We start from the raw sequence: 22,767 nt of genomic DNA on the forward strand, positions 1-22,767 counted from the left end.
CTAGAATAGAAATATAATAATATTTTAATAGTTGCTATCCTTAGAGTGCTTACAATGTATCAGATCATGTTCTAATTGCTTTATACATGTTACCTCATTTAATTCTCAGCAATTTCATAAGATACATTTATTTCCCATTTTACAGGTGAAGACACTAATGCAGAAAGAGAGAGATTTGCCCAAGGTCAATAGCTGAAAGTGGCTGCCTGGCTTCTCACCACTGATCGTGCTGCTTTACTGACTCGATTACGGAGGGTTCCAGGGAAAGCTCGGGATCTAAACAGCGAGTCTCTTCTTGGCTCTCTGGTGGCTCTATAACCTGTGCACTCTCATGAAGAACACATTGAAGAGTGAGTAAGAACTGTGTTTTATGATTGAAGAGTAAATGTTATAAACATGGGCTCATTTCTCCTGTACAAGAGGAAAAAGACAGAGAGGCAGTGGAACTGGTGTAGAGAAGGGTCTTATATTACAACCTCTCATTTCCCAGCTGGGTACAAAGAGATCCTTTTCAATCGCTAACTAGGTAACAGAGTCAGTTTTTTATTATTAAGGCACTGCTTAAAACTACATTAATTCAAGCAAAAGTCAAATGATCAAGTAATTCCACACCCAGTCTAGCCTTCTGGCCCCCATTGATGTAGCCTTCACTCACACTGTTTCCTGAACTGGGTTTGTTGGTCCTGTTCTTTCCTACACACTCTACCCCAGCCACTACATTCCCTAAAGCTCGCTGCTCAGATCTCTTCTGAGTGCCTATAGAAAAACTACTTCAGAAACCACCACCTCTTCCATTACTATTTTGTGCGTCTTCTTTGTTCCCATCAAATCAGCTTTTTTTTTTCACCAAAAAAAAAAATATATATATATATATATATATACAAAAGGTTCTTTTGTATATAGGACTAGCTACTACATGGTGTTCCATGAGCTCCACAAATCATGGCTACATGTTAGGCCAGTAGGTTGTAGCTTTTTGCAGAAGACATCATTTCCTTTGAGACTATGAGGCAAGGATTGTCCTAAACTTTTTGTAAGTTACCCACAATTAATTTGAACTCCATTCAAGGATGACACCTCCTAATTTGGAAATCTTGAACTTCAAATTAGTATCTCCTGCCTTAGGCTGTATTCCATTAGGAAGTCCCAAATGTATGAGTCTGAAAATTAAAATATAAACAAAGTATTTTTACAGCATTTGTCACCACACTAAGATGATGGGGGGGGGCGCAAAAGGAATATTTTAGAAGTATAATCTGCTCTGATTAAGTGATAATATTTAGAAACTATAAGCCAACATTCTTTCCCCATAAAACATCATACATTTGTGTATTTCACTGTCCAACTTTTAAAAGTATGATTTGAGTATAAGCAATAAAATATATACATTATTATTGCCCTTCCTGAGAAATACATATACAGCCATATTTTGGGCATTTGTTAATCACATTGATTGCTTATATTCAGATACTGTTTTGCCATAGGTTCTAATCTTTCCCCAGTCGTATTCAGTTTGAAGAAAAAGTAAACCACAAGAATATGAAGTTGCCAGTAAGATCTGTGGGTACCTCAGCTTGTAAAATACATGCTGCTAAATGTTTAGGCAGAGCTGTGTGGCACAGCTTTCATTTGAATCTTTCTGCTCAGTAACCTGCCATTGGCCTTAGCCTGATATGGTTGATCACAGGCATCCTGGTCTCAAAGCTAGATAAAATAGCTTTAAGACAAGCATCTCTGCCATATTTCTGAAGCCTGTTGCTATGAACAAAGACCTTCTGGTGGTTATGTCCTTCCGATGATGTTCTCCTCCTTTTCTCATTTCTTATATTTTCTCTCACCAGGTGCAGAAATAGAATAATGGTAGTTAATATATAGCTCTGGAACAAAACCACTCAGATTTGAATTCTAGCTCCTTACTTATTGGCTAGGCAAACTGCGAGGCATCCATTCACCCACCCATCCACCTAAAGATTTGCTGAGCACTATGTTCTGTAACATTCTTATCCTCAGACTGCGAGTGATAAAATAGTGAAGAAAGGAGATTGGCCTTTTGAAAATTCCAGTTGAGTGGGAGACACATACATCCAAACAGTCACATCATTATAAACCGTGAAAAATATTCTGAAGTGAAATATATTGTGATAGGACTTCTCTAAGCTTCAGTTTTCTTATCTTTAAAATAGGGATAAGTTACCTCACGGAGCTGTGTTGAAGATTCAGTAAGTTAACACTTGAAACACATTTTCCATGTGACAAAGCCATTATGTTAAGTATTCATTAAAGGGCAGCAGTTGGAGCCATCAAAACGACCTTAAAATAACTCAGCAGTTCAAGGATATCTTAATCCTTCCTTTCAGTTTTCACTGGCCTGAATTATTTTCGGCCCCTATTATCTCATATTGCTGCTAGCCTTCCCAAGTCCATTCTCTTCTCTTCTCAAACTCTCTTGCCTATTGCTACCAGGAAAATCTTCCTCTAATAATTTGCCTTTCAAATATTTGCAACTTCTCACTTTTGCCTAAAGTCCCAAGGCCAAACTCCTGTTTCTGAATTTCAAGGCCCAGCCTTTTTGGGCCCCACTTGACTTATCCAAACTTGTGTTCATATTTTTCTACTCTGTCTGGCCTAACTGCTACTCACCTTTGCTCCTGTAATTCTCCTTGCCTAGAATGTTCTACCAACACACTCCTTTACTTTTAAAATCCAACATATTCTTTAAGACCTAGCTCAAATATCACAACCTACCTAAACCTTGCCAGACTAATCCAGCTTGATAATAGCTACTAGTTAAAAGCCTATTAAGTCCCAGGAACTAAATTAAACCTTTTATAACCCCAGTTTCTATAATAGTTGCGCCTCATAGGCCTGTTTTACAGGGCATGAAATCAACCAAAGTTTGATCCCACATCTGACTCCAAAATCCAGTTTTGTAATTCTGCAAGACTATACTGATAATCTCCTTTGCAATGAATATTTACTACTATCTTCAATATAATCTGTAATATTTCTTACTGTTCTGGGCCTATATAATAGGTAGTTAATAGATACATGCAAAAATTTTGTTACCTATCTTTTCAACTCATCATGTTACAATGATTTTATAGGAGGGTGCTCCTTATATAAATAATCAGCTTATATTGACATTTATTTAATAAATATTTGAATTTATTCCATTATATAGCAAAGCTTGTACATGAATCAAAACTACCAGGCATACTTTTTTAAAAAAAATTTATTCTAGGACTAGTATTTCTTGGATTTTTATTCCAGGACTAGCATTTCCAAGAGCTTAGGTTGTTAATTAACCAGAAAACAATTTGGTACATTAACTTAGATTTGCTACCATCAGTAACACTTTTGCCTTCTAGTTTTTAAAACATTCCTTTCTTGAAGTAAGGGACCAAAGCTGAGTGTATGAAGACCATTCAGATGATGATAAACTATCAAATGCCTCTTACTCACAGTGGAGGAAGGACGGAACTCTTCCTTCCCTTCCAGACTGTGCATTTCTATATGGAAATCATCTGAACTCGGTGAAAAGAGTTATCAGACCAGTTTTACTTTTACACCTGTCATAGGCACTTACTTTAATGGACATTCACTTTTATCCCCACCAATTATTTGTTAGGTCATGCTTTAGTATTAAAAGCCATTTTCAGGATTAGTCACTATAGCCCAAAAGAGCCACTGAAGCGAAAAGAAAACAGTTCCCACCCACATCTGAGCTTTGCTTTGTAACCTCCGTTTGTTCTTGCTCCTCCTCTTTTCTTTATAATGCCACTGAATGGAGGTATATAGCCCATTGTTAGCTCCATTGTACTCACAAATTAAATCCTTAAAACCTCTTGGCTCATTATCTGAAGAGTCAGCTCTAGAGTATTAGGTTTACTGTGACTATGTAATTTACTAGATTTGTACCTTTCACTAAACAATGTTAGAAGTTACTATTCATTTGTCAGCAAAATTGTGAGAATAGCAAAAATTATTTAAAACAAATATTAGTAGAGCATTCCAAAAAAAGAATATGATGAAGAGGGCTCGGGAAGTTAAGCAAACAGTTGCTTACCCTGAACAGTTTATACCAAAGACAATTGAACTTGAGTGATCAAGTGTCCAGCCAACTTGATTAGCACTGGGACCCCGATTTGAAGCTTTGATGGATGTTAATGAGTGTTCTTGATCTACGTTTGCACAGACAATACTGCTTTCCTATGAGTAGGAGTAATTGTCCATAAGCTCACAGCAAATAAATGACAAATATTTCTAAAGCTTCAGATCATCAGTACTCCCTCCCTACACTTTAGAAAGAAAGTAAATCCCACCAGCCATGCCAAGAAAAGGCCTCAGGTTTCACCTGATGGGATTTCAACGGGAACTCCAGGCACATACCTGTTTTACTGATGGAAGGAAACCTGGAAGCCATAGCACAGCAAGATGTCCAAGGCCCCAGAGCTAAAACACCAAGAATACTTTTTCTTTTGTCAGTTGCACATTACGAACGCTCTGCAGTCTCCTGCCTGAGTGGCATTTATTATCTCTGGAGAGAGAGAGTAGGCAGCTGCCAGGGGCTCAGCTCTGCCTTCAACTTGTCCTTATTGCTGCTTTTCCCCACTCCCCAAGGTTGGCAGAGCTACTCAAGGAACTAAAAGGACATTTGAGGCAGTGCAGTGCTGTGTAGATCTCTAGAAGTCTCTGATAAAAAAATATTCCTCTTTGTTGAATATGAAAAATACATTTTTGTCTTATTTCTGGGAATGGCTCATAGGGCACAGGCCTTTGGGTCTCCGAGAGCTTGTTTCTCTGCCCATGTTTGATCCTGTAACATTTAAAGAGGTGCAGAGTGGTTATCATGTTACAGTTTCCAATCCTCGACTTTTTTACTTGTTAAAGTCCATATCCCCTGTTACATGCTAACAGAGGAGATCATGTGTAGTCACTGCCTTAGCTCAGTGGCTCTCAGAGTGTATTGCCGCAGCCCCAACCTGCAATATTAACATCACTTGAGAATTTGAGAGAAAAGCAATTTCTGAGGCTCCACGCTAGAATTACCGAAACAAACTGTGGGAGTGGGCTCAGGAATCTGTGTTTTAATGAGACTTCCAGGAAATTCTGAGGCATGAAAAATACCGAGAGTCACTGCCTTACTTAACAGTTAATTTAAGTACTAGACTGCTTAGGTGAGGTGTGTGGGGTATGTGGAAACTCAAATCTTGATGGGGGAGATTATTTCATTGATCTGTTACATATAGTGCATTAGATGCTAAGGGTATATATGTGCGCTGTAGTGTTGATCTCTACAAGAAGCATATTTCTCAGACAAATTAACCAATAACTAGATAACACAAAGGCTGTAATATAGGTAAATAGGATGATTTATAATGACAGAGAAGAGAGCAGTTCTACCTGGGAAGGTTAGAGAAGGTGGAAAGAAGTGATTCAACGACTGAATCAATGATTGAGGCTCCGTCATGTGCTTGGAACATTTAAAGCACTTTATGTGCTTCTTATTAAATTTCCCCAAGTTTTTCCTATCTCCCCATTCTATGTGAAAAGGAATAGAAACTCAGAGAGAGTAAATCAGATGTGGAACCTCTGCTCTCTTACCATAGATGTTGAATTAAACAAAGGTCCCGAGGCAGTGATCAGCACAAAATGTTTGGGGTGTGATATGGGGCATGGTGAAGCTGGAACTCTGACACTGATGGGTGGCTTGAGACAGCAGCCAAACACAGGTTTTTTGTCATTTTTTTTTTCTCTTGAGAGGCTGTAAGAAGCCCTTGAAGAATTTATGTGCAGATGAACTCTGGTATACACGGAAAGTGAATTCTGCAAGCAGGTGTCATGTCGCCATCCTATTCTGCTTCTACTTCTCAAGCTGTTGACCGTCTAGCTAAACTTTATACTCTCACCCCTTGAGGCATGGATCTTATTTCTTCTGATAATAATGCAACCTGAATCCAGTCCTTCCCTAAGCCCAAAAGAGCCCCTGATACCGATGGCTATCTTGGAATAGATCTGCTAGGCGTAACATCCTGAGATTAGTGATCTTCATCTCATTGACTGGGGATGAGGGAAGGCGAGAGAATGGAAAATGGACAGGAACACGTGGCTGCCACAATGGACCCAACACAATGGACCAATGGCGGCATCCTCGGGTTGTGCTGACTTCCTCTTCCAGTAGCCTTTTCATACAGCAAAATAATTTACCTCTGAACATCTTATGTGACAGAGATGTATAGCTTGATAATTAATATCTGGACAACTAAAGACCAGAAAAAACATTTCAAATTAGCCTGAAAAACATACACACACTTTAAGGTAGGTGTTTGGATAAAATTCTGAAGGCATTTAGTCTCCTCACTCCTGAGGCTATTTAAAATTGCCTTATCTTACTTATATTTATAATAATAACAAATAAAGCAGTAGCCCTGTCAATCACAGACTCCGTGCTCAGAAGGACACATCTGAATGCTGATTTCATGATTTCTTAGCAATGTCATCTAGTAAATTACTTTACCTTCCCATTTTGCTATTTCATCATCATTTGTAAAAGCAGCTAAAAATAGTACCTTTCTCATAGTGTTGCTCTGAGTATTAAAACAACATTTAGGATAAAAACAAAAACCCTCTAGATAATAGGTGGGTTTTGTTGTATTACTAGCTAGAGAGCAACAGTACTTTAAATTTATGATTCGATTTAAGTCATTTTGAAATTCAATTTTAGCAGTGCTGATTAATATTAATTCAATGATTTTTAGTGAAGTAATTGGCAATGTATTGTTCTAAAAGTCTTTTATTTTCTTTTAATTTCATTTTGCAACTTGTTAGAATAATTTTACATGAATATAGGATTTTTCTGCTTGTGGCATCTATGACCAGTCACTTCAAGTGCAGTCTCTTTGTACAATAAACACAAATATTATTTTGATTAAAAAGCAAGCAAGGAGAAACGTATGGAAAAAAAGTCACCACAACACTGAGAAGCATAGGCTCATCATTGTCACATGACTACTGAGTGCCCTTTATGTGCCAAGAAAATTTCCCCAGATGAGCCCAGAAACCATACTTTCATGACATGTGTACTTGAAATCATAACGGGGTTTGAGAGCTCAGGACAGCAAGAAATAAAAAAAGCCGGCATCCACTGGAACCAAGTGTTAGGAAACTCACCTTATCTCCCTCTTCTACCTCGCAGAGTTTCTCCTCAGTTGCAGGATTCAAGACAGGAAATTTCTTACCACTTACTGAATTATGCCATTCATTGTTTATGAAAATCTGTAGAGAGGGAGAGAGAATAAGGAAAAACATTTAAATATGCAGCAAATTAAGGAATTTAAAAAAAATGTAAACTAAAGCATTCCAGAATGCCTAAGTGAGGCCAGTGTTACAACCTCACCTTTACATCCATCTGCCCTGCAAGAATTTTTTGGTCATTTAAGACATTTTATACACACACACACACACACACACACACACACACACACACACACACACACTCCAATAAAGTCATACTTTTAAATTACACTAAGGTATAAGGTCATTTCAGTGTCTAAAAATGCAGACTAGAGAAAACAATATAGAGAAAGATGGTTTACCTGAACCTGAGGCAAGAGCAGAGGCTTTGGTGAGCTTTATGAATCATTGTTCCTAGTTTCCACATCAGATTCTCAACATGTTCGTTTGGGGCTACTGGTGATTTGGTATCTTAAGCAACTATTTTCTGATCTTTTATTTTACTGTTTTAAAGGTAGCATTTGGGAGGATTTTAAAATAAGTTTGCTCAAAAAATAATTGACTAGTGGCACCTTTTTCATTGAACTTTTAAAAGCATAAGGGTTTTGCTTTTCCCTTTAAAAGATCATCTAATAATTTATTTGTCCTCAGGTAAAATCAGGCACTAGATTTCTTAGTGATATCAGAAATACAGATGCATCTAAAGAAACAGAGGGAGCACATCCCGTGCTCATGGATAGGAAGAATTAATATTGTCAAATGGCCATTCTGCCTACAGTAATCTACAGATTCAATGCAATCCCTATCAAAATACCAACAGCATTCTTCAATGAACTAGAGCAAATAGTTCTAAAATTCATATGGCACCACAAAGACCCCAAATAGCCAAAGCAATCCTGACAAGGAAGAATAAAGTTGGAGGATTATACTCCCCAACTTCAAGCTCTATTACAAAGCCACAGTAATCAAGACAGTTTGGTACTGGCATAAGAACAGACCCATAGACCAACGGAAAGCCCAGATATAAACCCAAGCACATATGGTCAATTAACATATGATAAAGGGCCATGAATATACAATGGGGAAATGACAGCCTCTTCAACAACTGGTGTTGGCAAAACTGGACAGCTACATGCAAGAGAATGAAACTGGATTATTGTCTGATCCCATACACAAAAGTAAACTCAAAATGGATTGAAGACCTGAATGTAAGTCATGAAACCATAAAACTCTTAGAAGAAAACATAGACAAAAATCTCTTGAATATAAACATGAACAACTTTTCTCCTGAAGGTATCTCATTGGGCAAGGGAAATAAAATAAAAAATGAACAAATTTGAGTACATCAAGCTAAAAAGCTTCTGTACAGCAAAGGACACCATCAATAGAACAAAAAGGCATCCTACAGTATGGGAGAATATATTTGTAAATGATATATCCAACAAGGGGTTAACATCTAAAATATATAAAGAATACACATGCCTCAACACCCAAAAAGCAAATAACCCTATTAGGAAATGGGTGGAGGATATGAACAGACACTTCTCCAAAGAAGAAATTCAGATGGCCAACAGGCACATGAAAAGATGCTCCACATCACTAATTATCAGGGAAATGCAAATAAAAACCACAATGAGATATCACCTCACACCAGTTAGGAAGGCCAACATAGAAAAGACTAGGAACCACAAATGCAGGTGAGGATGTGGAGAAAGGGGAACCCTCATACACTACTGGTGGGAATATAAACTAGTTCAACCATTGTGGAAAGCCGTATGGAGGTTCCTCAAAAAACTAAAAATAGGGATACTATTTGACCCAGGAAGTCCACTCCTAGGAATTTACCCAACAAAAAGAACTTCTCATATTCAAAAAGACATATGCATCCCTATGTTTATCGCAGCACATTTATAATAGCCAAGATATTAGTGTCCATCAGTAGATGAATGGATAAAGAAAAGGGGGTACATATACACAATGGAATATTATTCAGCCATAAGAAGAAAGCAAATCCTACCATTTGCAGCAACATGGATGGAGCTAGAGGGTATTATGCTCAGTGAAATAAATCAGGCAGAGAAAGACAAATACCAAATGATTTCCCTCATTTGTGGAGTATAACAATGAAGCAAAACTGAAGGAACAAAATAGCAGCAGACTCACAGACTCCAAGAAGGGACTAGTGGTTAACAAAGGGGAGGGGGAGGGGAAGGGTGGGTGAGGGTGGGTGGGGAGGGAGGAAAAAGGGGATGGTGGGGTATCATGATTGGTTCACATGGTGTGTGGGGGGTCACAGGGAAGACAGCGTAGCTCAGAGAAGACTAATAGGGACTCTGTGGCATCTTACTACACTGATGGACAGTGACTGCAATGGGGTATGGGAGGGGACTTGATAATAAAGGTGAATGTAATGACCACATTGTTTTCCTTGTGAAACCTTCATAAGAGTGTATATCAATGATACCTTAATAAAAAAAGAAAAAGAAAAAGAAAGAAAGAAAAAGGAAGGAAGGAAGGAAGGAAGGAAGGAAGGAAGGAAGGAAGGAAGGAAGGAAGGAAGGAAGGAAGGAAGGAAGGAAGGAAGGAAGGAAGGAAGGAAGGAAGGAAGAAAAAGAAACAGAGGGGTCTAGAAAGTATGGAACTTTGTTCTGTGTACAGTATAAAAGAAGAGAAATACTTAAAAAATGTTGGCATGTCATTTAAAAAGTCTGAGTTTCTACATGTGCCATCCTGGATTTGCATTTCATTATGAAGTCAAATAGAGCTTTGATATCTCATTTCCCTTTTACTAGAGTAAATGTATTTTACAAAGTCAAGTCTCTGAGAATAAAGCTTTATTTTGTTTCTGACAAAAGCTAGAATTTTTTCTTCCTTCTCCCATTCCATTCCTTCCTGTTTATTCTTTTTCTTATTTATTTTTAAAATATGTAAAGCAGTCATAAGTACAGTATTGAACATGTGTCTCCAACTTTCTGTTTGATTTATTATTGCAACACAAACTAGTTTATCTACTTTTGAATTGCAGGTAGTCAATACATGTAACTTCAAATGAAGGGAGACATATGCACTGAATTTATACTATATATCTTAATTCAGATACTTCTCCCAACTTGATATTTAAAGATAAATTATTGCTAGTGCAACCCTGAGGAGAATGTATTGAAACATGGCTCCAATCTGATGGTATAATAAATACAAATCACTTTGCTCTTAAAAATTCCCCAGTGACAGATATCAAGATTATATATTATTGGTTTAATGACTTATACTGTCTATATTTGAAATAAAATCAGTCTTTTAAATTAACCTATGAGTTCATACTAAATTATTCTATCGTGTAATGTCTATAATATAGCTTAAAATTTGGTCAAGTTAATAAAATACACATTAACCACATATCCCTAAATGCTTAAGTACAATTAATTTTATATTCTGTGATTTACAAGGTTATTTAGACAGACAGCCTGTTCACAAAAATATTTCCCTGGTTTCCTATACTTATACTGTAAAATTCATCATTTTTAAAGTCATTTTTAAATGTCTGCCTTCCCCCCAGGGCTGCAAGCTCTATAGGGAAAAGCCAAAGACTGTGTTTGTCTGTTTTTTCTGGTTTATCCTGTGTCCAGCACAATCCCAGCCACCAAATGATTTTAACCTCAGTAAAGACTTCTTGAGTAAATCACTTAAACTTGAATCAATGAACCTACAGTCCCGTAGCTACACAGGGATAAGACCTATAATATTGGGCACATGCGTACCCTATTTTGTATTTAATTTGACTGTCTTCAGCATGATGCCCTTCTGTTCCACACCTTTACAAGGGGAAGGGGAAGCCTTCTTGTCTGTTCACACTAACACAATCAGGCGTACGATGAGACAGCATCCACCTATGTATTTGGAGGAGCTCAAAAGAATTGCAATGCTAGGCCTGGAGGTGATAGGACAAAGATATGAGCATGAGTAACTAAAGGTGGAGGGGGTGCAAAGCCATTCAGATGAAGAGAATAAATGTCTGAAGACATATATATGGATGTATGGGAAAGACAGTAGTATCAGGAAAACCTTGTTTCTCTGATTGGGTAATGTACTACAGATGAAGACTGTAACATTCCTATTACTCTCCCAGGAAAAAAAAAAATGTTGGCATCTTTGTCCAACTTGAAGAAAGTTAAGTTCAGATTAAAATACTGCCTGGCCCGATGTCTTTCAGAATGAATCAGCATTTTATCAGAAACACATTTTACAGAATTCTGTAATTACTTTGAATGACTATTTTCTTTTATGTGCCTCTAGCCCCTACCCCTTTGTACTTTTCTTCCCAAGGAATGGCTGGGAAACATTTTAATCAACCTGTCCCAAATTCACTCACTGTCACTCTAACTTTATGCTGCTCTCATCTCAAACTAAAGTTCTGAAGCTTGCACATCCTCTCTCCTACGTCTCTCTCCGTTTCTCTCTCTCTCACACACACGTGCACACACCCTCTCCTGTTAATGATGAGCGCACACCCTCTCCTGTTAATGACACACCCCATCACTAGTCATCCTTTTGTATCACCTTGCTATAGTCTACCACAAAAACTTCTCCCTGTTCTCCCTGCCCCCCACCTCTGCCTAACTGGAATTTAATTTTCACTCTGTTATACAATCTTCCTAAGCCAACCCAGTTCAGATTTCGTCCCCTCCTCAAAACACTTGGGTGGTTCTCCATTCTTCAATGCCTTAGCATAGCACTCATTCAAGCTGGCTTATGATCTGGCCCCATTGTGCTTTTCTAAAGTTTTATCCTGATATTTCATCAGTTTCCCCTTTGTTTCAGCTTCATTGGGCTGTCGCAGCTATGATGCCTTTCTGCCCCACACCTTTACTTACGGTATTCCTTACACCGGAGTTTTACTATTTTTGTCTATTCACATTCCACACTCTAGCTGAAAATGTCATCTCCTCATGAACTTCCACTAGTTGGTCCAGCTGGATTTAACTTCTGCTTTTCTCTTTTCTAAGAAAGTATTTTAGTCTCCTATTAAATTACCTGTAATGTTCTGCTTTGTATTAAAGTTAGATAACTACATATCAGTTCATCAAAATCCAAATAGAAAATGAAACACATCATGGCACTTGCTCTAGTTTAGTCACCCTTGCAAAACCTACATCAAAAAGTTGTAGAACTCACAGATTTCTAATTCTCCTTTTTCTCTGCCCTAAAACAGCATTATCCCTTCAGACTTCATATCTTTAAACCAAGAGAGCACAAATCTCACTCTGTGAGAGATATATCCAGAATTCCACCCATGCACAGTATAATTTTACCCAAAATCTAATAAAAACAAGATACAACATGTATTGTATTTTGTTAGTGCTGTGTGGTGAAACTTTCAAGCTCCTATTTGAGTTCTCCTACCCCCTAGGTCAGTGATAATTTGTGGTTTCAGCTTCTCAGTAATACGCTGCCGATATATTGTAGCTCATTTACTCCCTTCCCACGTCTGTTTTTGTGAAAGAATCTTGTACAGCCCATCTAGTTTTGTTATCAGACTCTGTGTGTAGCTGCACATAAAACTTCCCTTTCAGATTAAAGTCAGTGAATGTTTTGTGAATAAGCATTAGCTAACGAAGGAAGTTCATCAGGCAGCTTTCGGACAACTGAAAAGCTCAGTTGTAGTTGATTCCAAATGACCAGAAACTGCTCTGCATGATTCAGTTTTGACCTTTACTACGGAGAGCACTGTGAACCCAACTCTTGTTTGCATTTGCACTCACATTCAAATAGTTCAAAACTGTCACTTTTGTTTTATCAGAAAAGCATTTGCCAAACAATGAGCAAATCCCTGAGTCAGCTGGAAGGTACTGGGGGAAAAAGCGAGATGAACGAGCGATGGCCCCTGCTCTCAGGTGTCTTGTCATCTGAAAGAAGAGTGGATCTGTATCAAGATCATCAGCCAGGAAGAATTGAAGGTTGTGAATGTATCGAGAATTGAAGAATCGAAGGTTGTGAAGTTGGTCGGTAAGTTGCAGATGGACCTCATGGAAGAGAGGGAGGAGGGCTGGAAGAATGCATCTTTGAAGGACTGGATCGGATTGGTGGAAAGAAGGAAAACAAGCAAAGGGCAGGAACAGGCTTGGGATTTTAGTAACACAATGAAGAGACCAGCCCCAAGCAGACAGTTCCAGTGGAAACAAGTCACAGAGAAGTTCTCACGGTGAAAGTGAAGCCAGTCTGTGGTGCATCATGATCTCCAGAGTGAGAAATTTGGACTCTATTCTGGATATAAGAAGAGACTGATGGGAACAAACGGAAGTTTCAGGAATATTGACTGAATGTTCATAGCAGATTTGAGGCAGAGCAACCACAGTTCAACAGGTTGCCTAGAGACTAGTTTAACATTCCAGGCATGAGTTCATAGGGCTTTAGAGTACGGTGACCTAGCAGTACAGTCTGCAGATTATGAATTATATGCATTCTCCCCTAAACAGAGGACTTCAGCATAACAAAACCCAGCCCAGATAATGAGATGATCCAGGTTGCTATAAACCCAGGCATTGCACCACTCTTGTCTTCCCCTTAACTGTGGAGAATTTACTGATAGGAGCTACGTTAATGATCCTCTCCTATTTTTAATTTTATTGACTTGACACTTGACATTTGCCTTCCAGCTAACATGATGACAAAAACGTTTTTGAACATTCGATTCTTCCCATAGTTATATACAATGGCTATATGGAGACGTGCAGGCTAGTGAATGTTTATTATACTAATCCTGAGGCCTATTTTAGGCCTGTTAAAGGGATCTATTATGGTGACAACCTCATTATCCATTTTCTGGTTGCCTTTATCAGGTTTAGGGGAAAAGGTATTGAGTTCTAAACGTAAAAAAAAAAGTCATGGGCTCTATTTAACCATTATGTTAGCCATTCTATTTATGAATGTTGGACTCAAGGCACTTTTGAATAATATATATGTACAGAAGACTTCAACTTAAAGTTCATAATATTGATTGGAAATTATAGATGCATTGCATACACTTAGACTTAAGTGCTTCTTATTGGGGGAAACAGTCAATGGGAAAGTTGAGGCAATTCAGAAGTTGATTTTTCACTTTTTAAACATTAGATATGTTTGAGTGTTGTATCATATGACCTTTCATTTTTTTTAAAAAAGGGGTTATTTCCTTAATACAGTTTGTTGTTCAAGAATAAGTCATAATTTGCCTTTCCAAAGTAAAAGTTATTAATGTGTTTGGTGTATAGCTACAGTTGTAAATAAGTAAACCCCTTTCTAGAAATATTTCTGACTTGGATCAAGCTGAATTTGACTAACAGAGCAAAATAAAACCTATTAGTCTTATCTGCTCGTAGGAGATTTTGGAACCTGTTGGCTTAAAGGGGAAAGTCCCTGACTCCCTGCAACAGATATTCTGGGTGCCCTAAATTCCCATGATCTCTGCAAGGCTGTACCTGGGACAGTGGCTCTAGATGGTATAAAAGGAGCCAGTGCTTTCTTGGTAGTAGTAGAGAGATTATAAGACATCACATTTTCGTGCATAAAGAACTTCTTTTAAGATATGCCAAAGGTAAAGAAGGGTGATAGTCCTCATTTTATGTCACCTATGTGAATTTCCAGACCCGAGATCCTGGGTCACAGATTGTGGAATGATGGGTATTGTTATGAGTGCATAGGAAATGATGGGTGTCATAAAGGTGTAAAACTTTTCTCAGCATTGGGCAATTAAAAATGTACCAAAGACAGGGGAAGTTGGGGCAACAAGACTGGGAATGAATAAGAGAGAGACTGAACAGAAGTCAGGTCAGGCTGTTAGACACATTTAAAAGAATCAATGCCAGATCTCTGGCAATTCTTTCAACCCAAACCCTGAGGCAGCCTAGTGAAATGCTGAGACTCAGAGTAAAAAAATGTAAAAGGAAATTAAGGAGGAAATAACAGATGGGAGGAAAATATTTAACTGTGGTCAAAGGAATGAAAACAAAAAGAGAGAGTGATCAACACAAAAGTAGTAGAAATTCAATTTTCCTTTCATTTCTGTTTCATAGTATGGTCAGACTTCAGCAACATGAGTGTATACTCTTTTTGTCTTGTTCAAAAAAATCCCTTCAGCCTTTTCAACACTGAAACAAAATAGATGCTAAGCATTTCTGTTTTGAACTACACCTTGACTGTGTTCCACAGATGACAAATACCTGTCAACAATTTCTGTGCCATTATTGCATCTCCTGTATCAAAGAGGTAAGACATAGAAGCACTAGAAAGTTCTGTGCATTTTTTTTTAAAAAAACACCAAGATCCAGCAGTACAATTGCTTGCCTGTTAGCCCTCTTCCTTTTAAAGAAAGGGCCAAATGCAGAGCATAATTCAGTTTTTTGGCATTCTTTCAACTTCTAAAAAAGTACTTGGAGAGCAGCAGAAACAGTCAAATGATGGGACATGGGGAGGAGGGAAGGTAGTAGTTAAGGCAAAGTTTTGAAATCTTTGATATTTGTTCAGATTCCCAGTAAACAAATTTCCACTAAGAGCTCCAACATTACAATGGAGTCATCAGGCAGAGATACTATAAACATTAGCAACACTTTACACCCCTTGCAAGTGCTGCCGCTGTTTGTGGGAGCATTTGATGTACACATGCACTCAAAATATACCATGTTATGAAGCCCGGGTTTGCACAATACTTCCTTTTCTGATTTGTTTATTAGTAGTGGTTTTTAATTAGAAAGTTTATTATGAAGCAAATATTGCTCATGTGCTTTTGAACCTGGCTCAGCCTGTGTTGCTGCTCAAATCTGGTAAAAGTGTCATGTGCTTGGACAGAATTACAACAGCAGTATGAAAACCCAAACCAGTGCTATCACTCCAAGCCAGATAACTGCTACTTTGAGACCAGCGTATCGCCATTTCATCAATACCTGTATCCCCATAAGGTTTCTTTCAGGGTGGTCTGTGTTACTCAATCCTGTGACATTGCCCACGCCATTTCAGAGGCATTCTTAACTTTGTGTTGCTCTTCAAACAAGTTGTTTCTCATACATAATCTTGAGGAGCTTTCCTCACCTGGCCCTCTCATTCTGGCAGGTAAGTAATGACAAGTTCATTAGGTAAAGTCCAGTTTAAAAAAAGCATGTGAACACTTGGAGTACTGAGAGTTCTGAAAACAAATTGGGATAATACGCTCTTAGAGTATGTGTTATTTACTTTAGGATTTATACTGATTAGGTTTCCTGAAGCTAGGCAGGTGTTAAAGAACAAAATGATTTTCCAAGACGGCAGTCTTCTGAGATGACCTAAACCATTTCATTTGTAGTGAAGGGTATCACCCAGGAGCAAAATCAGTGGCTGGTCCCACCACTGGTTTATGCCCACCATCTGGTTCCTATTGGACTCAGGCACTTTCCTGAAGGGGAAGGTAAATGTTTCTGACTTGGCTGGGTGTGAGTGAGTTTCTCAGAGAAATAGAAAGTCAGGTCCCTAAGTAACTTGACAGTGGTCCTTACAGGTAAAGCTGTAAGGCTGACCCAGAACTTTTAGACCATAGCTGCTGGACAACAGACTACAATTTGGGTAGCATGAGCAAAATTGGAAGTCTGTTGGAAATGCAGAATCACATACCTCCCCTCAGATGTACAGCATCAGGTTCCACATTTCAACAAGATCCTAAGTGATTCACTTGCACATTCAAATTCAGAAATTTCTAGAGTGTCTTGTCTCTGTTGGGCCACCTGTCTGAGGACTTAGTGCCCAAATTATTCCTCTTCTCTCATCATCCATATTTCCATTCTCATAAGCAGAGTAAAGGATAAAGATACAAATGAAGTAATAGGTGGGAAAGCTTGATAGAAACAACCAGCAAGATTTCAGTATTACTGTGTTTAGTGTTTAGGGAAAATGATATCATGTGGAAAAGTGTCAGATCTGAAATGAGAAGATTCAGAATTTTTTTCATTCTGACTTTGCCTTTTAAGAACCATGTGACCTTGAGCTAGTCACTTACGTTCTCTGAGCTCAGTTTCCTCAGCTTTTAAATGGGATGCTAGTAACATCCTCTGTAGCTTTTTCCCAGTGGTTAATTATGAGCCTCAAATGAGATCAATGCATGAAAGCAGCTTTCAACTGTGACAAGTGATGCAAGTATTAGATGCACTTACATGGGGAATGGAATAATTTCAGAATTCAGGGAGCCATCTTGCGAAAGTCTGGATTAAGTAGTTAATCAGTGCCAGGTGTTTTCCACAAAGTACTTCCCTTAATTCTCACAGCCACTTTCCAAGGTAGGTAGTATCCCTCCCAATTTACAGACAGGGGAACTGAAAGGCAAGGAGATTAGAAGCTTGGCCAAGGTCCTATCAGTAAATAAGTAGAAGAGCTAGAGCTAGATTTATCTTGTTAAACCACTGCCCCTTGCAGTCATCCAGCTACTTGTTCAACTGCTTTTGAACCCAAAGCACACAACATATTGCTTCAGTCAGGAGGGAGTTAAAAGATTTCCTGAATGGAAGAAGTGCCTTAGCACAATCAGCTTTGACTTGAACAAAAGACCTGTCCCCTTTGAAGCACACTCAGGGGTTTCCCTCCAACAAAATCCATCAGGCAACCAGGCCACAGCTTTGGGCTCCAGTCATGACATCTATTCTCTCTCTTTCTCACTTTACTCCGGCCACATTAGACTTTTGATAGGTTCTCTGAACATATCAAGCTCTTGTCTGTAGAGGTTTTTGCACGTGCTGATCTCAGGATCTTAGTTCTTTCCTGCTCTCCTCGGCCATGTAATGCTCTGCATCCCTCAGGCTGGCCAATGTTCCTTCCATAAAGAGACCTTCCCTAAAACCTCATCAAAGTAAGCTCTTCCCCTCACAATCTCTTTGCTTTCAGTTATCCTCTTTTTAGCATTTATCACAATTCATGATTACTCACTTACTTGGTTGTTTTCTTCCCCATGCACCCTCCAGGTATATAAGGTCTGTGAGGCAAGACTCACATTAACCTTCTTACATCATAAGGGCTAGCACAGGGCAGTCACTCAATGACTTGTTAAATAAAGGGAAGGGAAAATGGGGGAAATAGTGAAGACGATGGGTATTTGGAATTGCATGTGGTCTAACGTTGTTTGTTGTAACGATTTAAGAGGAGATAATGATGCTTGGCACATAGCATTCAGTGATTCATAACTCTTCTTGATCAGAAATATATCTTTAACCCAGATGGGTTAAACAATAACACCAGAAATCTTGGAAAGTAATCTCTTACTCCAACCAAAATTTATTCCATAAGAGTTAAAGAAATGTCGCTCGCATAGGAATTGCACACCTATGTCAAAATCTTCTGCATCACAGCCTTTCTCACCTCCATCCCTGCCTTTCCAATGAAAGCAGAAAGTCTGTTCATTTCCAACTTTCCTTATTGTTCTCCTCATTTTCTAAGCTGGTGGCAAACTTCCTCCTGTTGGCCTGGACACAGATGAGCAGAGCTACAGTCATGTCCCTTCCAGCCATCAGGAATGGACAAATGAAAGCCAGAATAAAGAAGGACAGAACAGGCTTCCAGCCACTCCATGTCCCCAAGCAGTGACACTGATCTTAGACAAGTCACCTGTGGTGGGAGGGCTCAGACTGCCAGCATTTGAAGATTAGCTTTGTCACTTACTGGTTATAAAATTTGAGGGAAGTTGCTCAGTCACCCAGTCTCCTCATGTACAAAACAGGAACAGTTAACCTCCTCCCTGGACTATTAAGTATTATATATATATATAATAATCCAGGGAGAAGTAAATAAATCATTACAAAGCCTTTAACAGTCATTGACACAGGGTAAACTATTGAATTTTAGCTATAATTATTTCCTGTGTATGCCTGTGTGTGCAATGTTATGAGATAATAAAGATCTTTTCTAGCAAGAACAAACTACTGTTCAATGAATTATGTTTAGGAGTTAAGTGAAACATTTTGGGGTTTGAATCCTGCCTGAGAAAGCTTTTCTTCTTGTCATCATTTTTTTTTTAAAGGTAAAAACAATGTCATGAAGGGAGAATGCAAAATCAAGGCACCAAAGCCTCTAAGAGAAAATTCTGGATCCCTGAAATCCTAGCTAATCCCTCAGACCTTTGCTCCAATTAGATCCTTGTCAGGTAGGGCATGACTATGCAAAAAAGGGTGGTAGGAAATATAGGAGAAAAGAATGGGATGAGAGAAACTCTGTGGGGAAACAGGTCTAGGAAAGGCTAAGTATAAGAAGCTTCTGAAAAATTGGAAAGAATTCAGAAAAATAAATAGGACTAAGATAGTAAAAGGCAATCAATCACTTCCCCTGTACCAAACACAATTTCAAGTACTTGACGTACATTAAGCTCATTTAACGCTTTCATCCACCTTAGGAAATTGGTACCTTTATTATTCCCATTTTACACATATGGAAACCAAGGCAAAGAGAGAGAATGCAGTTTGTTCAAGAATCACATAACTTTCAAAGAAACTCTTCATCTAAAGGCTCAATAAAATGGATGAGTTGGCAGATGTAGGAATCATTTAGAATTAGAAAGTGGAAAAATGAGAGAAGAGACAGGATCTGAGTTTATGTGGATTTATAAATGTTATTGAGGTTTTAAATTCTAAAAACTTGTATGTCATTTTAGAAAGTATTTCTTACCTCTGATCTGTTTTATCCAATCCCCCTCCCTCCCTCAGAAAAAAATCTGACTATAAGAGCGTAAGTTATAAAAGATAGGTAACAATGACGTTTTTTGTTTGGATGAAAAGCCAACTCAAGTTTGAGAATGTGTAGTTCTGCCATAGTTGTAAGAATTTTTGTTACTCAGCCCTGTGTGTCTCTCCCCTCCAGCTTGACCCAATGACCAACATAATTCTAGTGATAATAAGGAAGGGCATTAACATAGTAGAGAAAAATAATGCAGAGTTTAGAGGCTGGCCAGAGGAGGTAATTCCTTGGATACTATAAAAGTCTTGCTTATTTGGTTTGCACCTTGGAAACTTAGTGAATAACCATCATTTTTCCAACGTACAAATCTGATACAATTCTTCAGGGGGCATACAGTAAACAGGAAGTGCAAGGCATCTGAAAAAGCTCACCCATTTAGATTTAATTACATACATAACTGGTGTCCTCCCAAGTGTGAAAATGCTGTAACAAGTAAATCAGACAGTAAAATGCTATCTGAACAGAACAGATTTACAGAGAAGATGTATGAGCAATCAAAATTCACTGAGTTGCATTGGGTTTTTTTACCCAGAAAAGTTCTTACAAGCAAGAGCAAATTCTGGCTTTTTGAGTCTTGCCTTCTTTTGAACACTCAAGGTCAGTCATTTTCCCTAGATGGGTGTTCCTGTCTAATGATCTTGATATCAATGGGCGATTTCAATCTTAAAAACATCCCTCTTTGTTAAAGGATCACTAGATCTATGTTTGTATGTTAGATGTTAAGGACCATCTCATCTGTCTACCACTGCTTAATTCATAACTACTAAAGAGTATTTCATATTTCACATTAGAGCTTCCTTGAGATGCACATACAAGGAAGACTGAAAACTTCTGCAAAGCCAAATTTAAAAAAATATACCATTTAGACCACCAAAGTATCTTCCCAGGGAGGATCACAGAAAAAAAAAAAGCCTCTTTGTAATAACAGTAATGGGATCATTCAATCACTGTCAATAATTTTGATCTTTATGCCATGCATTTTAAGGTGTGCCTGTTTTGGATTATATTTCTTGCAAATGACCAAGTGGGAGTAAGAAAATTGGGAAGCTTGGAGTCTTGTCATCTTTTGGAGGTACCTTTGCCAAATGTAAATTGTTGGAGGGGATGGATTCTCAAAGTATCTCTCAAGTTCCCATTTGGAATAAAATTGAATGGAAAAAAGCAGTTTGTCTTTTAATTAATAAAACCTTGTGAAAACAATACCTTACTACACATAGCTGCTGGTCAACCATGCTTATGGCACAGTCTGATCTCTGCAGACTCTTGCCTATGGAAAAGAGCCAGCCAGCTGAGCAACTTTCTCATTTGTTGTGCTCATGAAAATGAAAATTAACTGACCTTAGGAAAACTATCCATGGCTACAAGTCAGAAAATAAATAATAGCAAGGTTTTTCCTTTCTCATTAAATGATAATGCTCTTGATTTTCCACTTGCTAATTCAGAAAGCAAAATGGCTCTCCCTGAGTTGTAATAAATTCCATTCTTCCCTTACTTTGCACAGCACACCAGAAAGCTAACTTTGAGCGATTTTGGTTAGACAAGTTTTGTTTGTTTTTTGTGTGTGTGGCGGGGGGAGTTCTAGGCTCTGACACGAAAGCAGGCGCAGAACAGCGTGAAACAGGCAAAGTCCTGAGATACTTTTGAATGACTCAAACAGGATCCATTTCCTCCTTCTCACTGGCTGTGGATTTTTAAGTCTGGGTCTGGCTCCTGCTTTTGTTTCCCTAAATATTTATCAGTTAACAATCATACTTCAGCTCCAGTGGCAGCAAACTAGGCTGAAGAAATAAATGAGAATGCTTTCTCTCCCAAAATATGCTAAATAATGCAAGTCCATTTCAAGTTTTTGAAATGGGAGCCGTCATCCAGTTATTCAGACTTAGGTCTTTCCATTTTGATATTCATTAAACACGAAGAAAAATGTTACTTTGGCATGCTCTGTTTATCTGTATTTAAAATCTTTTCCGGTTTGTTTGGCTCTTTCCAGTAAGTTTTCTCTAGTAAGTATTTGCCTGTCTTCTTATACATGCTGGGCAGTACTTAAGTTAATGAACTGCTTAGAAAAGTCCACTGAATCCTGGCACAAGAACCTTTCACAATAGAAGAGAATTCTTTTCCTTTAGAGATATTTTAAGACATAAATTTATGACAAGTTCCCTGATATGATTTAGAATTCATTATTTGATCAAGACTCTAAACCCAGAAGTGCATTTTGCAAGGCTTTTATTTTTGTATTTGCAAAGGGCTCTTTACATAGTTTGCTTAAATTGACCTTCTATGCTTTAAACACATGTACTTTTTATAAACCTGAGGCAAAGTAGCAAATATAAATTGTACTAACCTTAGTATATTGAAATTTCAAATTGGTGAGTGGGACAGGTAAGTCTGGCATGGCTGAGGACGACATTTCTGCTTCGGCTTCCAGAACACAGGTGACAGGCTCAGCGATTTGGTTCTGACGGAGCACTTGGCTTTATTTGTGCCTATTTATCTGCAGTGGCTAAGGTTTATTTGCATACCGGGATATGATTGGATGAGCAAACTCAGAGCAAAAAGAACACGACACGACTTACTTGTAACACCTAGGGCAGGAAGCCCTTGACTTTACCCTTAAATCCTTAAGAAACCAGTGCTGGAGCACTGAACTGCATCTGGAGACAGGGCACTATTTGCCGATGAATTAATTTACAGAGCTGAAACGGTGATAAGGATACACAGCGCAGCTGCTCCGGCCACTAAGGCCAGTTATTATTTTTTTTGGCTTTTCATGCTTTCCATGTTATTGTGAAACTTTCCGTTCTCTGGCAGACTTCAAATCAG

General features: G+C 38.3%; 1 protein-coding gene across 1 annotated transcript in view; it reads right to left on the reverse strand.

The window, feature by feature from the left end:
• The window catches only part of ALDH1A1 (aldehyde dehydrogenase 1 family member A1), a 55,211-nt gene extending 32,771 nt beyond the window's left edge, over positions 1-22,440 (reverse strand). The window contains exons 1-2 of the mRNA XM_017673276.3: positions 22,289-22,440; positions 7,171-7,275 (exon numbers count right to left, since the gene is read on the reverse strand). Coding sequence (XP_017528765.1) covers positions 7,171-7,275; positions 22,289-22,354 — 171 coding nt within the window. The 5' untranslated portion in view covers positions 22,355-22,440. The remainder of the gene's footprint in view (positions 1-7,170; positions 7,276-22,288) is intronic.
• Positions 22,441-22,767: the final 327 nt, after the last annotated feature.

This window comes from Manis javanica, chromosome 2 (genome assembly GCF_040802235.1).
Source record: "Manis javanica isolate MJ-LG chromosome 2, MJ_LKY, whole genome shotgun sequence".
Classification (NCBI taxonomy): Eukaryota; Metazoa; Chordata; class Mammalia; order Pholidota; family Manidae; genus Manis; species Manis javanica.